Raw genomic sequence first — 14,148 nt, 5'->3', positions numbered from 1 at the left:
TGCCGTCTTCTGACATGAGACATATTATTAAGAAATGTTACATCATCCCTCTAGAAAGCTTTCTTACGCTGCATTGACTTTTCAGACGTGTGGTCCATTGTTGGTGGTCCTTTTTGAAGTGTGATTGCATTGCTTTTCCAGCATCGGTCTACTTTTCAAATCCTCATGAACGTAATACATAAGATTTTTATTTTGCTAGCTTTTTCGCTCTCATTCCTACGAGAGCTTGCAAATCTAAATTTAGCTCCGTTCCATCACATGGTTGGGCCACTAATGTAATTTACTGTTGGCATTTGGTGGTTTCTATAGCTGTTTCAATTATATTACCTTGCATGACTTGACAGCCTTAGGTTTCATACCCTTTTGTGGTTCTTAGAGAACTTGAATAAGATAAAGGATTCCATGTTATTTTCCTCTTTTTAGAAAACCATATGTCGATGTTATGTTTAAAAATTAGATGTAGCGCTTGAAATTTTTCTAAGCAGCGAAGAGTTCTTTCTTTAAGTCCTGTTCTTTCCTACAGGCAAGAGTTTCTCTCTCTCTCTCTCTCTCTCTCTCTCTCTCTCTCTCTCTCTCTCTGACTAGTTAGTCTATCAAGGGCTTGCAAGGAAGAGTTAGCTGCCAATAAGATTTGTCGATGACGCTGGCAATTTTTTGATGGGCATACTTAAGCCAGCTGCCAGTGCCAGAATCTGAAATTATTTTTTTCATATCTCTCTCTCTCTCTCTCTCTCTCTCTCTCTCTCTCTCTCTCTCTCTCTCTCTGAGTGCGTTCGTTTGCGTGTTCGTGCACGTGCGTCAGCAATGTATGAGTGTGTTGTTGCGTTATTGAGACATCTGACTGAAGTCTTATGAATATATTGTTCGATGAAAGAGGACCAAAAAAAAAAAAAAAAAATGGGGTATAACTGAAATAAGTTGATTTACAGAGAATATAACAACTTCGGCATTTGCGCTTTACTTCCGCGGTCAGTAAACAAGTCTTTTTAAGTTCCTTTTGTTGTCTTTTTATCGTCAGCTTTTTGTTTTTCTTTTTTTAGAATTAAATATCCCTTACCTCTGTGATTTGCACCTTTGCGTTGAAATGGAGTATAATAAAACTGTGACTAAGTTCTATTAAACGCTTCAATAGTCTGTGTTGGTAAAAGTTCCTTAAGTAATCTTTCGGTGCTTCGAAGCCGCTACACGAAGATCGATGCGTTCTTGTTCGTCAAATTCTGATCCTCTGAATGAATTTCTCTGGAAAAGTTTCGAATCTGAAGGTTTTGTAAACATGGTTCTCACAGGCTTTTACGCCAGTCTTCCTGTGGAATGAAGACCTAAAATGAACATTTCTGTGGTATAATATGCGTAGTAGTTTGAGCAGAGAAACTTTTCGATGTCGATATAGTGTGTGATATTTGACCGAATGGTTAATGAGAAATTTCATTGTTTTCAGTGTCAGACACCACCCTGTCTTCGATTATCCTCGCTGCCTGCTTAAACCTTCAAATTACACTAATCTTCCTTTTCGACCACGCCAGCCCTTTCGACACGTATCACGCCATTCTTTGCTGTTAACCATGTGGTCTATACACACATATATATATATATATATATATATATATATATATATATATATATATATATATATATATATATATATATATATAAATATGTATATACACATATATATATATATATATATATATATATATATATATATATATATATATATATATATATATATATATATATATATATATATATATATATATATATATATATATATAGATTCATAAAAACAGAATAGCTGAAGTATATTTATTTATTAGCCTACTTTTAAAGCAGTGCTTCAATATATATTTATATGTATTTAGATTCAATCTTTGATAGCAGCGTTCAATCAGATTCTTTCAAATCACAAGAACTGCTTGTAAACCTTAGAGCTCGGTTGACGGTTGTAATGCTTAAAGCATTTTTCATTGGACTTTCATTGCATGTAGGCATTGTAATTACACTGTACTTGCAATGGAAGTGAACGTACCATATGACTTTAATCAAAATTGTCAGTTATTGTATGGTGCCCTGAATCAGAATTCTGCTGTGTATAAAAATGGTGGTCATATATCATTCAGCTTACCGTCAAGTTTAGATCATAAAGAAAAGGACATAATAATATTTATATAAACCTTGGAAGTTGCAGAGAACTTGTTGATGTGAAGAATATAGTGATTCGGATATCAGCCTTTATTCTGAGCCCAGTTCATGTTTGTATGGCATTTCTCTTGCATTATCCGCCGTGTATCCGCTTCCGAAACATATGAATTGAACGAGGAATTTTAGCTTGCAGTTAATATGTCTTCCTTTTGCACGGTACCCCGTTTATTCATAGTCTCTTCAATCAAGATGAAAGTATAGATAGAAAAGAATAAAGACTTTAGAGCGCAGATGCGTAAATTAAAGCAGAATCGCTGTCATTATACACAAATGCGTATATACATGTCTCATACGGAAGAGTGGCTGCTTTTGTAACGCTGTATTGCATTTTGTGTTAGGTGGATGGAAAGATAGCTACAACCCGTGATAAGTGTGACGTGCAATTTGACTGATATCGAGTCAGTGTGTATAGCAATGTTGAATTATGTAGCCATGACATTTAATATTGCATGTTGGCTGTCATGCGAGCACGGTTTGTATTAGCTTACTAAAGGCTGCCATGGATACAAGCCGTATTGTTTTATTATTTTCTCTGTTAAGTTTAGTCGGCTCGGGGAAGTCCCTCTTTCGTTGTTGGCGTGTTTCTTTGCAGCGTTTTTGTTTCGTGTTTGACAGCGTGGAGGGTTTTGTTTATGGCCAGAAAAGTATTTTATTCAAGCTTCCTAATGTGTTTCTTATGTTCATTGCGCTTACTTTAAAGCGGCGCTAATGAATTTTATTGCAAGTGGTCATGAGGGACTTGCTTTTTCAGGGGTATGAATGAATGATTTTCTTTCAGCAACGTAAATATAATGTGACGATCTGTAGGTGTCAATAAAAGGTAATTATCTTCATGACGTTATCCTCTCTCTCTCTCTCTCTCTCTCTCTCTCTCTCTCTCTCTCTCTCTCTCTCTCTCTCTCTCGCTCTCTCGCTTGAGCTCTCCCTCATTATCACTTCTGACATCGATTTTCTTAGCAGCATCTCTTGAGGCAAGATTGGCACCATTAAGGGAAATCCCCGATCATTCTCTCTCTCTCTCTCTCTCTCTCTCTCTCTCTCTCTCTCTCTCTCTCTCTCTCTCTCTCTCTCTCTCTCAAAGAAGCTGTCGAATATATTTAATGGAAGCATTTGAATTTTTTATAATTGGGGATAAAATTGACTAAGAAAACGATATTTCTAAATAATGGTTCGATGCTGATGTATGCTTGGTTTCTATATTAATTGTAAGGTAATCCATAATGGCTTTAAATTTGACTATATGCCGTAAAAGGTATTGAGAAGTACTTAGATGCATTGATTTATTCCCCGAAAATTATTGCGTATATGAATTTATGAAAAATTTTATATTGTATTTTGATTTAAGAACTGGGCTCTTCAGAATGTTTTGTGAAGAAACAATCGACAATTAGCGTCTGAAGGTGACAGCCCCGAAATATAGTTGAATATCTAAATGGAAAATGATCCTGTGATGTAAGTGTCCTGCGAAGACAGTGAACAATAATTCTTAATGCATGTGCTACAAATACAGAAAAGAGAGAGAGAGAGAGAGAGAGAGAGAGAGAGAGAGAGAGAGAGAGAGAGAGAGAGAGAGAGAAGGCGTACAGAATTAGATAAATTTATTATTGGGAAAAGAGAGATGGATAGCAGGAGAGAGAGAAAGAGAGACTTAAAGAGAGAAGCAGAACAGAAGGAGAGTGTGTGTCTGTTTGTACGTGTGCGTGTGAAATAAGAGGGGAAGAGGAAGGAAGGAAGGAAGAGGAATTAGAGAACGGATTAAAGAGAAAAAGGAGCCAAGGCGATACGAAGGGTCATCCGATATCTGTAATTAAGGGAACGGGGAGAGAGAAATTGTCATTTGGTGAATGAAAACAGGAGCGAGGTGAGAGAGAAACGGTGTAATGCGCTTATGATTAAATTTCCATCGCGATAATGCTTAGTAGACAAAATGATTTCATTAAGGGACTCTTTTAGACGTTTTCCTTTAATTGAATGCATTCGCACGCCTTCGTTTCGGGCATTCTGCGCGCCCTTGTTCTTCTCGCCGTCTGTAATTAAATGGGGGTCGCCAAATAACGCTTTGGAAAGAAATGCCCGTCGTCGCTCCGCCATCTGCCATATTATAACCGGAGGCGTCGTCGTCCTTCGGAAAATATTATGTATAGTCTGTTGGAATATCGCGCCTTTTATTGTGGCTCCGCGCGGAAAATCTTGAAGGCAGATTTCGCCCGAATTGTTTGTTTTCCAGATTTCAAAATGAAAACGTCTCGTTTGCTATTGATGTGTGCGCCAGACCCGTGTGGCATGTGTGTGTGTGCGTGTGTGTGTGTGAGAGAGAGAGAGAGAGAGAGAGAGAGAGAGAGAGAGAGAGAGACTTGCCGTGATGTCAGCCATTTTAAACAACTCTGCTGTTATTCAGCATCACTCACATGGCTGTCTCTTGCTTCATTCGTCGTTATTCATCATTCAGTGTCTGTGAGTGAGAATAACAGAACTCATGGGACTGGGAACAATGTTAATGGGCATTCTTTAATATACAACATAGTTAGTAAAGCTATTTAACCGCGGTCGTTTGAAAACGCTCTCATTTATGGGGTAATTAAAAGTGTTATAAAAATCACATAAAATATGATTTACGGCAGAAAGATATATATTTTTTCTTTTTTATTGTGTGCACTCACAGAAACGATCGTGTTGGTATTTGAAAGCCCCTCGGGACCTTTACCGGCGAATAATAATATATCGTTTTAAATCTTTTGATGTCAACCATATACATGTATATTGTCAAGTGTAATTACATGCGTCAGTATAATTTTGCATACGAAGTGTGTTTGCATGTATGCATGCATATGCATTATGTATGTATGAGTGTATGCATGTATGTATGTAGGCACACACACTTGTCAGACCACACTTCACACTTTTGCTCTGTGGATTAATTGATGTATTGATTAGTCTCAAGGTATGTGGCGTTATGTGGTGTCATTTACTCTCTCGGTTGGCGATTTTGTATTTATTTATTCCCCGGCTTAGACATTCTCTTCCTTCCTCTGATTTCCTCGCTTTCATCGTCCTGCAACTATGAAACGCCTTATCACTGGATTCCTTCTGGGTCTTTTTGGCGTTTCCTTACTTCATGGTCGTCGTACTCCCCTCACCCAACATAATTGATTAGGAGCCGATTCCAGGGCGGGGGGGGGGGCGAGCGGCGAAGGAGGCACGTTTCGTGGAAATCCCATTTGGCTTCTGTCTGTTTGAGCACTTCATTGTGCACTTGGTAGTTCATCGACTGTGGTGGGTCACAGCCATAATTGAGACAAGCATTGGGTTAGCAATACTTCATCAAAACATGATTGGTATTATCTTCACACACACACACAAACACATTATATATATATATATATATATATATATATATATATATTATATATATATGTATATATATATATATATATATATATATATATATATATATATATATATATATATATATATATATATATATATATATATATATTGCGTGGTGTGTATGTAACTAGAAACGTGAACACGGTGATGAAAAATAATTAAATCAGAGACAAGGTGTACTTCAAGAAAATACACACGTTTAAGCCCGCCAGCTCTACTAAATCGCTGCCAAGCAGTTCTGTACACACGGTAGTTGTGTATATGTATGAGGCAGCTCTGTGATTTTATGAAGGTTAATTCATGAATATTTGATGTTCAAATTTACCGATTATTAAGTTGATTCATTCCCCCACCCTCCATCCCAATCCCCTTCACGTGGTATTATGCCCCCTTTGTTTTTAAGCTTTTGAGTTCACAATGATATGTAATATCATACTTATGTATCATATGACGATAATATGACCTTTTGTTTAATGATTTATCGACGACTTCTCGGAAAATAGTTTCCTTTCCAACCGGTTGATGAACTAATATTTCTTTCTTTACTGTCAATATTGTGGAAAGGAACATTCGTAAGTTTCGTGCCTAATTCGTGCGGCTGGTTCACGAAATCTTGCGTGCCTGATAATCAGGTTTATCGTCATGTTTTATCGACGGTGAAAATCAAGTGTAGATCCTCGTTCTCATTACCTGGGAGAACTTTCGCTTAGTGCAACTAGTTTAGTTCGTTTCGTTTTCTACGCAAGTTTCCGTATTTATCTGTGGAGGAGGGCTCCGCTTCTGTTGACGTTTTGGAATTAATACTACTCTAACTAATAATTGTTTGGAATTAATACTGCTGCAACTAAAAATTGTTTGGAATTAATACTGCTGCAACTAATAATTGTTTGGAATTAATACGGCTGCAACTAATAATTGTTTGGAATTAATACTGCTGCTACTAATAATTGTTTGGAATTATACAACTGCAACTAAAAATTGTTTGGAATTAATACTGCTGCAACTAATAATTGTTTTGAATTAATACTGCTGCTACTAATAATTGTTTGGAATTAATACTGCTGCTACTAATAATTGTTTGGAATTAATACAACTGCAACTAAAAATTGTTTGGAATTAATACTGCTGCAACTAAAAATTGTTTGGAATTGTTTACTGAATTAATAATTGTTTGGAATTAATACTGCTGCAACTAATAATTGTTTGGAATTAATACTGCTGCTACTAATAATTGTTTGGAATTAATACAACTGCAACTAAAAATTGTTTGGAATTAATACTGCTGCAACTAAAAATTGTTTGGAATTCATAATACTGCAACTAATAATTGTTTGGAATTAATACTGCTGCAACTAATAATTGTTTGGAATTAATACTGCTGCAACTAAAAATTGTTTGGAATTAATACAACTGCAACTAAAAAATTGTTTGGAATTAATACTGCAACTAAAATTGTTTGGATTCTGCAACTAAAAATTGTTTGGAATTAATACTGCAACTAAAATTGTTTGAACTAATCTATTGTTTGGAATTAATACTGCTGCAACTAATCATTGTTTGGAATTAATACTACTGCAACTAAAAATTGTTAGGAATTAATACTGCTGCAGCTAATAACTGTTTGGAATTAATACTGCTACAACTAATAATTGTTTGGAATTAATACTGCTACAACTAATAATTGTTTGGAATTAATACTACTGCAACTTATAATCGTTTGGAATTAATACTACTGCAACTAATAATTGTTTGGAATTAATACTGCTGCAACTGCAACTAATAATTGTTTGGAATTAATACTACTCCAACTAATAATTGTTTTTTCCAATCGTTGATGATGATAGTATAATTTCATGTTATGCAAAAGGCTGGTACTCAGTACAGGTCTTGTATTAATATCTACACCAGGAACCAAATGAAGTAGTATTTAGTGAGATATTTATTTACTGAAAGATAGTCTTTGTGGGTTTTGATTCGTTACTGAAGTATTGCGAGCATGAACATTCTATTTTGATAAAAGTGTTTTAATTTTAATCGCTGATTTACTTTGCATATAAGAACATTTACAGATTAGTGTTTGGTTAGAAATCGTGTTGAAGTTGTATTTATGACATGTTAAATTAATCTAGGCTAATGCCGACATGTATTCTTTCTCAGTGGTCAGTTCACGTACTCTAATAACTCATTCCTTTTATACTAACGCTTATGAGTCAGCATACCGTAAAAACCAATTCCGCTTGATTTATAATTGTAGCTCTTTGATTAGAACCTTTGGAATATATTGTCACGTTTTTCTCTCTCCCAACAGGTAAGGAGAAATGTGTGTTCGTCAACATTCGACTCATGGGTGTTCCAGGGGGTCGATTGCATGCAAGTAATTGAGCGAGTTTGGGCTTGCTTATATGGATGGGGGTTCCAAACACTGTACTGGAATGGTAAGTTTATAGCGTTTGATGTCTGTTGCCTTCACGCTCAAGGTATTTTGTGAACAGTTGAATTCCTAACCTACCCCTCTCTCTCTCTCTCTCTCTCTCTCTCTCTCTCTCTCTCTCTCTCTCTCTCTCTCTCTCTCTCTCTTGCTGTTTGAGGGCTGTAACGTCATGCATATTTTATTAATCATTATGCTTTACCTATTTTTCTGGCGTTATGGCATTTCGTCATGCTTCAAGTTTATGATATTTGATTGTGCGCACATTTTAGGTAGGGGGAGATTCGAGCTTTAGATGGTAGTAGATTGTTTAAAATCGTTATTTGAACTCATGTCAATTTTTTTCTTGTATGAACAAAATTTCAGCCATTATTTTTGCATTAGTGTTTACAAGTACGTATGTGCATATGTAAACTAAAGTGTATATATATCTATGTAAATTTTATGCAAGGAAAATACAAAGTATTTTATGCTATTCATTTCGTATGATTCGAGTTATGTTTTTGTTTGCTGCAAGTAAGTAATGAATTTGGTATGTACAGTATGTATGCACACACACACACATATATATATAGATATATATATACATATACACACTCATATATATATATATATATATATATATATATATATATATATATATATATATGTATGTATGTAGCCTATGTATGTATGTACGTTGCTAGTGAAAGTGACCAGTTGGCTCTGTTGTACGTTATATCGTTATGTTTTACGTGAAATGGCAAAAAGTTTCAAAATGTAATGTACATTAAATCAAAATAATGTAGTTTCTTAAATAAAGACTTTCCAAGTAAAAACTCATGACTAATGAATCTCTCCCATTTTTCCCCTTATCTCCCGTTGATAAGAAACTGCCGCTCTTCCTATTTCCTTCTCTCCCCCTTAAATTCCCCATCCCTTCACTCCCCTTAGCGATATCTTGGAAGGGGGAAGGAAAGGGAGCTCTGTATTCAGGAAGAATATTTTTCCATAAATCTCGTCTCCGGAAATGAACATGTCAGGCAGATTTTAGTTTCCGGATAACGGAACATCATATAGAAAACGGATCATTACTATTATAACACCGCACTTTTCTCTCTCTCTCTCTCTCTCTCTCTCTCTCTCTCTCTCTCTCTCTCTCTCTCTCTCTCTCGTGACTCCCCTCCCTCTTTTTTTTTCTCCTCCCAGTACTCGTACCTCGCTTAAAACTCCCGCTAACTACAACTGTATTTCCACCTTTTTTTTTTTCCTCCGCCTCTTCTTAGTCTCCTTCTCCTCCCACCTCATATATCTTCTTCCTACAGACTGTCGTTTTAGAATGGCATTATTGCTAGTTGTTGAGCTGCGCGGATATCGCGTATAACGGTAGATACCTGTTATTGGTATGTATCTTGGATTACGTTTATATATATGTATATATATATATATATATATATATATATATATATATATATATATATATATATATATATATATATATATATATATATATATATATATATATATATATATATATATATATTTATATATATATATATAAATATATATAACTTTATATTGTTACTTCTGTTAGTCTGTTAGTGACCTTGTAATTTGTTAATTACATTATTTTTCTGATACAATTTTCCCTACAAGCCTTGAATCCATGATGGGAAGTGAATGTTGAAGCCCTTTCCTTTGGTAGAGAGATTTTTACTCACGGAGGCCATTAAGGGTGGGAAACACTGAACCCAATATGCCGAGTGCTATCTTTCTCTTACCAGTGTGCAAGGGTTCGAATCCCACCATGGAATAGTAGGGTTTCTTCCTTTACTTCCCATCTCTAGCCAAGGCTTATAGTGAAGCATTTTCACAGTGTGGATTATGTGTGCAAAATTATGCGTGTATACACTAAATGTTCATACAAGAGCATACTTATATAAGACAATCTGGATACCTCATGATCACCGATAAAGAAACGAGTCAGTTAAATGAATAAAAGAGGCAGTTTTTATCCGAGACCTAATCTCGGTTCGTGGCCATTTTATTCGGATGAACGTGTGGCGATGTTTATCAAGTGCTGCTCCTTAACGTCTGTGAAATTAGCTTGACCGTATATGTCGGGCGAAGTCATTCCAGCGGAGAAACCGAACCCGTCCGAGCGACGTAGTGTGATGTTCGCCATTTATCCTGCAGGGTCGTAATTAGGAGTAGGAAATAGAAATAGGATCTTTATTCTTATCCGTCTTCTGGGCGTTTTTCAGCATCCTTAGTAAGTCAAGAAAAGTTTTCATGGTGGAAAGAAAAGTAGCAAGTGGTTCTGTTCCTCGCTTCTCCGCACTTCGTTTTATATTGCCTCACCTTCTACACCATCGTCCTTTGTCTCTGTCATTTGAACCACGACTCCATTCTAGATTTCATGCACAGAGCCAAATTTTTAAAAGTATCTCTTGTGTGTATGTGCTTTGGGTTTATGTTTTCGATATGCACCAGCTCGAGGAATCAGAACGTACCCGTTATTTGAATTCTACTTACATCAGTTATAGTCCTTGAGGAAAGCTTTATTAACCACCCCCCCTTTCATTGGCGCACTCGTTGTAAGCTGTTGATAGATACGAGTAGAGTATTTTGCCAGTGCCGTCGTCGGCCGTCGAGAAGAAATATAATATCTTTTGAGTGTTGAGCCTTCTTAAGCGAGATTCCAGTGGGCTAAAACAGCGCCATTTACACCTTATGATTACAGATGGTGGAAAACGAAGTGTTTTCTGGGTTTAATGTGGCGCCTCTGATTGGTCGAACGTGACGTGAATTTTCTTAGACTTGTTTGCTTTTCCTCGCCATCGAACGGTATGAACCAGCCCACTCTCTCTCTCTCTCTCTCTCTCTCTCTCTCTCTCTCTCTCTCTCTCTCTCTGAGAGCTGTAAGAATTTACTGATTTGAGACTCGGTGAATACTAAGCTGAGGTTTTAATGGTAGGTTTGGTAATCTTGATATTTTATTTTTTTGTGACTTAAAGCGTTCGTTATTATTATTATTATTATTATTATTATTTATTATTATTATTATTATTATTATTATTATTATTTATGTGGGACTGAGGTTAGTGAAAATTAATCTTTCAGCCTCAGACTGTTATAGTTTCGTTTGCCATCTGTCACTCCTATCATATATCATTTGTCAGGCGAATGATATATGAGTGCGAATGCCAACATGAGTTCGGATATTAAAATACAAAATAAATGCTAGAACAAAATTTATCAGTTGAAAATTAGGGCTCAGGACTATGTAGAAAATCCTGTTTCCAATGCGTCGATTAACGTTCTCAGTCGTTAACACGCCTCCAGTTATCAGTGTGTTATGCGTGTTTGGGTACCCCAGGAATGCCGTGTGGAGAAGATTTCTGATAAAACATGGTATGGCTCTTCACAAGAACTGAAGAGTGCCGTTCATTATCTCAAAAAGGACTGAAAGTTACTGTTTATAATCTTCACGCGGGCTTAAAATTGCCACTTAAATCGTCACCCAGACAAGTAATTGCTTATCATAATCGTCACTCAGACTGACAGTTGCCACTCATAATCTTCACACAAATTGCAAATTTTCACTTACGTCAGAGATTAAAAACTTCAAAAGGACAGAGTATTGTTGCTCATAATCTTCACGCAAAATAAAAATCATTTGTCATAATGTAAATGAATATTGGCGCTCCTGTTTTTCACTAGAACTGGAAATTACCACTCATAATGCTTCATTTCAATCAGATTTTACCTCTTGCATTTAAACAGTCTCTTAACAAATACTTCCCATGAGGAGCAGTGACATTCATGTTAAATGGGAGCAAACGCTTGTCAGTGGAAGTTGCTTCTCCTAACGCTCAAGTCCCACTCACAAGAAAGAAAACGTGGTACTTCAAGTTATTAAAAGTGCGACAAAGTGTTGGAGAGTGTCACTCATAATAAGTTTAAGAGATATAATTATATAATAACGCTACTACGTTTAAAATTGTTCTTAAAAACATATCAAGTTAGGCGGCCTTTATTCCAGACCTTGAAACTTCACTTAAAGGAAATCACATGAAGAATGGAAATCAAATATTCCAGGCAATGAAAGGTCAGAGGCGTAAGAATAGGATGTCCTAAAAACGACACCGAAATGAAAGAAATCTCGTGCATGCTTGAAGTGAGCCACGCTCACAGCCACCAGCCTTCCAACCAACGAATGTTGTTCCTGGTGCACGAGAGAGAGAGAGAGAGAGAGAGAGAGTAGTATTCTTTCCTAACCAACTTTTATGATTAAAGTTATCGTGTATCTCTCTCTCTCTCTCTCTCTCTCTCTCTCTCTCTCTCTCTCTCTCTCTCTCTCTCTCTCTCTCTCTCTCTCTCTCATCGAATCCATAAACATCCCCAGAGTAAAATAAACAACGGGACTGCCTCCCTTGAACGTAAATAAAATCAAGCGAAAGACAAAGAGAAAACGGATAAAAATGAAAAAGGCAACCAATGAAAATGTTGTTTTCGGTGCCTAAACAGCAACAGGGGCCGCATTGGGACGTGTCCTGAGACGGTAGGCATTAACTCTTATTCACGGTTTGCGCAAGGACGAGTCTCCCTTGATGACAAGAACTGCTGCTTACGTCGCTTTGACGGTGTCTATGGAGTATTTTTATATCTCCCCGTTACCATGGCGACATAATCAAATTTTATGAAAGCAAATTCATGGAAATTTGATACAGAAGTGTACAAAGAAAAGGACTTGGAATGGGGTAGGTGGGGTAGAAGTGTGAGGGCGAGAGAGGAGGGATCCGGGCGTCCTGTCCCCCTCCTCCCCCTCCCCTTGCCGTTGTCTCAGCCCTGCTAGAAATGGAATGGGAATCAGTCCTTTTGTGAAAATACATTAAGGAAACTTTTGTGAAGCAGCGTTGGTAGAGATGTAATTATTAAAATGCTTAGGGAACTTCAAGTCGTCACCCAAAGAGTTTTTACGAGTAAATTGAAGATTTCCAAATTTCATTAAATTGCTTTAGAATTAGTTTAATGGCTGTCGTCTTTTTATCTCAAACTTTTTTTATTTATTTCCTTTTTAAAGCGATGAGGTAGTGTTATTTCATTCAAGGCAGAATATTTAAATGGTATATTTCAAACATAATAGTTCTTAAAACTGGGCGACTCCTTTTATTCTGAAACCGGTGCAAGTAGGGCGAAAGTTGTCTTACGGATATTTTTGGAGACATCTGTATTCAGATAGAACCGTGTTTTGCCTATTCTTACGGGGGAACATGTCATAGACAGTTTTATGGAAGTCTCGGGACATATCTTTGTGTTAAGTGGCACACCAGGAACGAGGCTTTGAGCCGAGCGGGGAAGAAGTGAAGTCGCACGGCCTGATTGTTTCCTCTTCCATTTGTCTCTTTCCTGCTCTTCTTTTCTTCTCTTCTCTTGTCTTTGCCTCTTTATTTTTACTCTCTCCATTCAGGCATTACTCTAGAATTTACTTTGTGATGGCTATCAAATTCTGTCTTCTTATTGCATTGGTGTTTGACTGAAAAGTCCTGTAACGCATGGAAGCTCTGTTTTTGAAACCAACCCGTATGTATATGTTTTGTCCGAATATTAAACCTCTTCTGTTCCCCTCTCATCTATACTTAATTCAACAATATCGCCTGATTTCTTTTTGTCTTCTTTTACTCGGTACTGCAATGTCGGTCGTCACAAATCTCGCTTTCTCTCCCTTCCGAACCTCTTGCTAAGAGTGGGTCATTCTCGTTTCCTGGTATTATGGAACGCTACTCGTATCTCTCTCTCTCTCTCTCTCTCTCTCTCTCTCTCTCTCTCTCTCTTGCTGTAACTTTATCTGCTAATAATGTTTCCCCTCTTAAGCATTCACAATATATTTATTGTAATTATACTTGCCTTGAGTGTTTCCCCTTCCTCAGATAAATTCTGACCTCTAAGGCTTACAACCAAAGATGTCTTCGTTCTGCTGCCAGTCCCACTTTCCTTGTATGTCAAGAACCTGTGAGGTTCTTAAATTCTCTCTCTCTCTCTCTCTCTCTCTCTCTCTCTCTCTCTCTCTCTCTCTCTCTCTCTTAATGTTATGGGATATCACCCAAGATAAACCTGTTCTGAATTTAAATGAATAATCAGATATTTCCTAC

General features: G+C 36.7%; 1 protein-coding gene across 21 annotated transcripts in view; it reads left to right on the top strand.

Moving 5' to 3' along the window:
• Nucleotides 1–14,148, top strand: part of LOC136827939 (TOX high mobility group box family member 2-like) — a 1,122,506-nt gene that overhangs the window by 904,508 nt on the left and 203,850 nt on the right. Inside the window, exon 1 of one of the 21 annotated variants that reach the window (XM_067085472.1) lies at nt 7,974–8,021. The exons of the other annotated variants lie outside the window; for them this stretch is intronic. Within the exon in view, the coding sequence (XP_066941573.1) occupies nt 7,989–8,021 (33 nt within the window). The 5' untranslated portion in view covers nt 7,974–7,988. Of the gene's footprint in view, nt 1–7,973; nt 8,022–14,148 lie in introns of those variants that run through there. 21 annotated transcript variants of the gene reach the window in all.

Source organism: Macrobrachium rosenbergii, chromosome 42 (assembly GCF_040412425.1).
Source record: "Macrobrachium rosenbergii isolate ZJJX-2024 chromosome 42, ASM4041242v1, whole genome shotgun sequence".
Classification (NCBI taxonomy): Eukaryota; Metazoa; Arthropoda; class Malacostraca; order Decapoda; family Palaemonidae; genus Macrobrachium; species Macrobrachium rosenbergii.
This window is presented reverse-complemented; position numbering and strand designations above follow the sequence as displayed.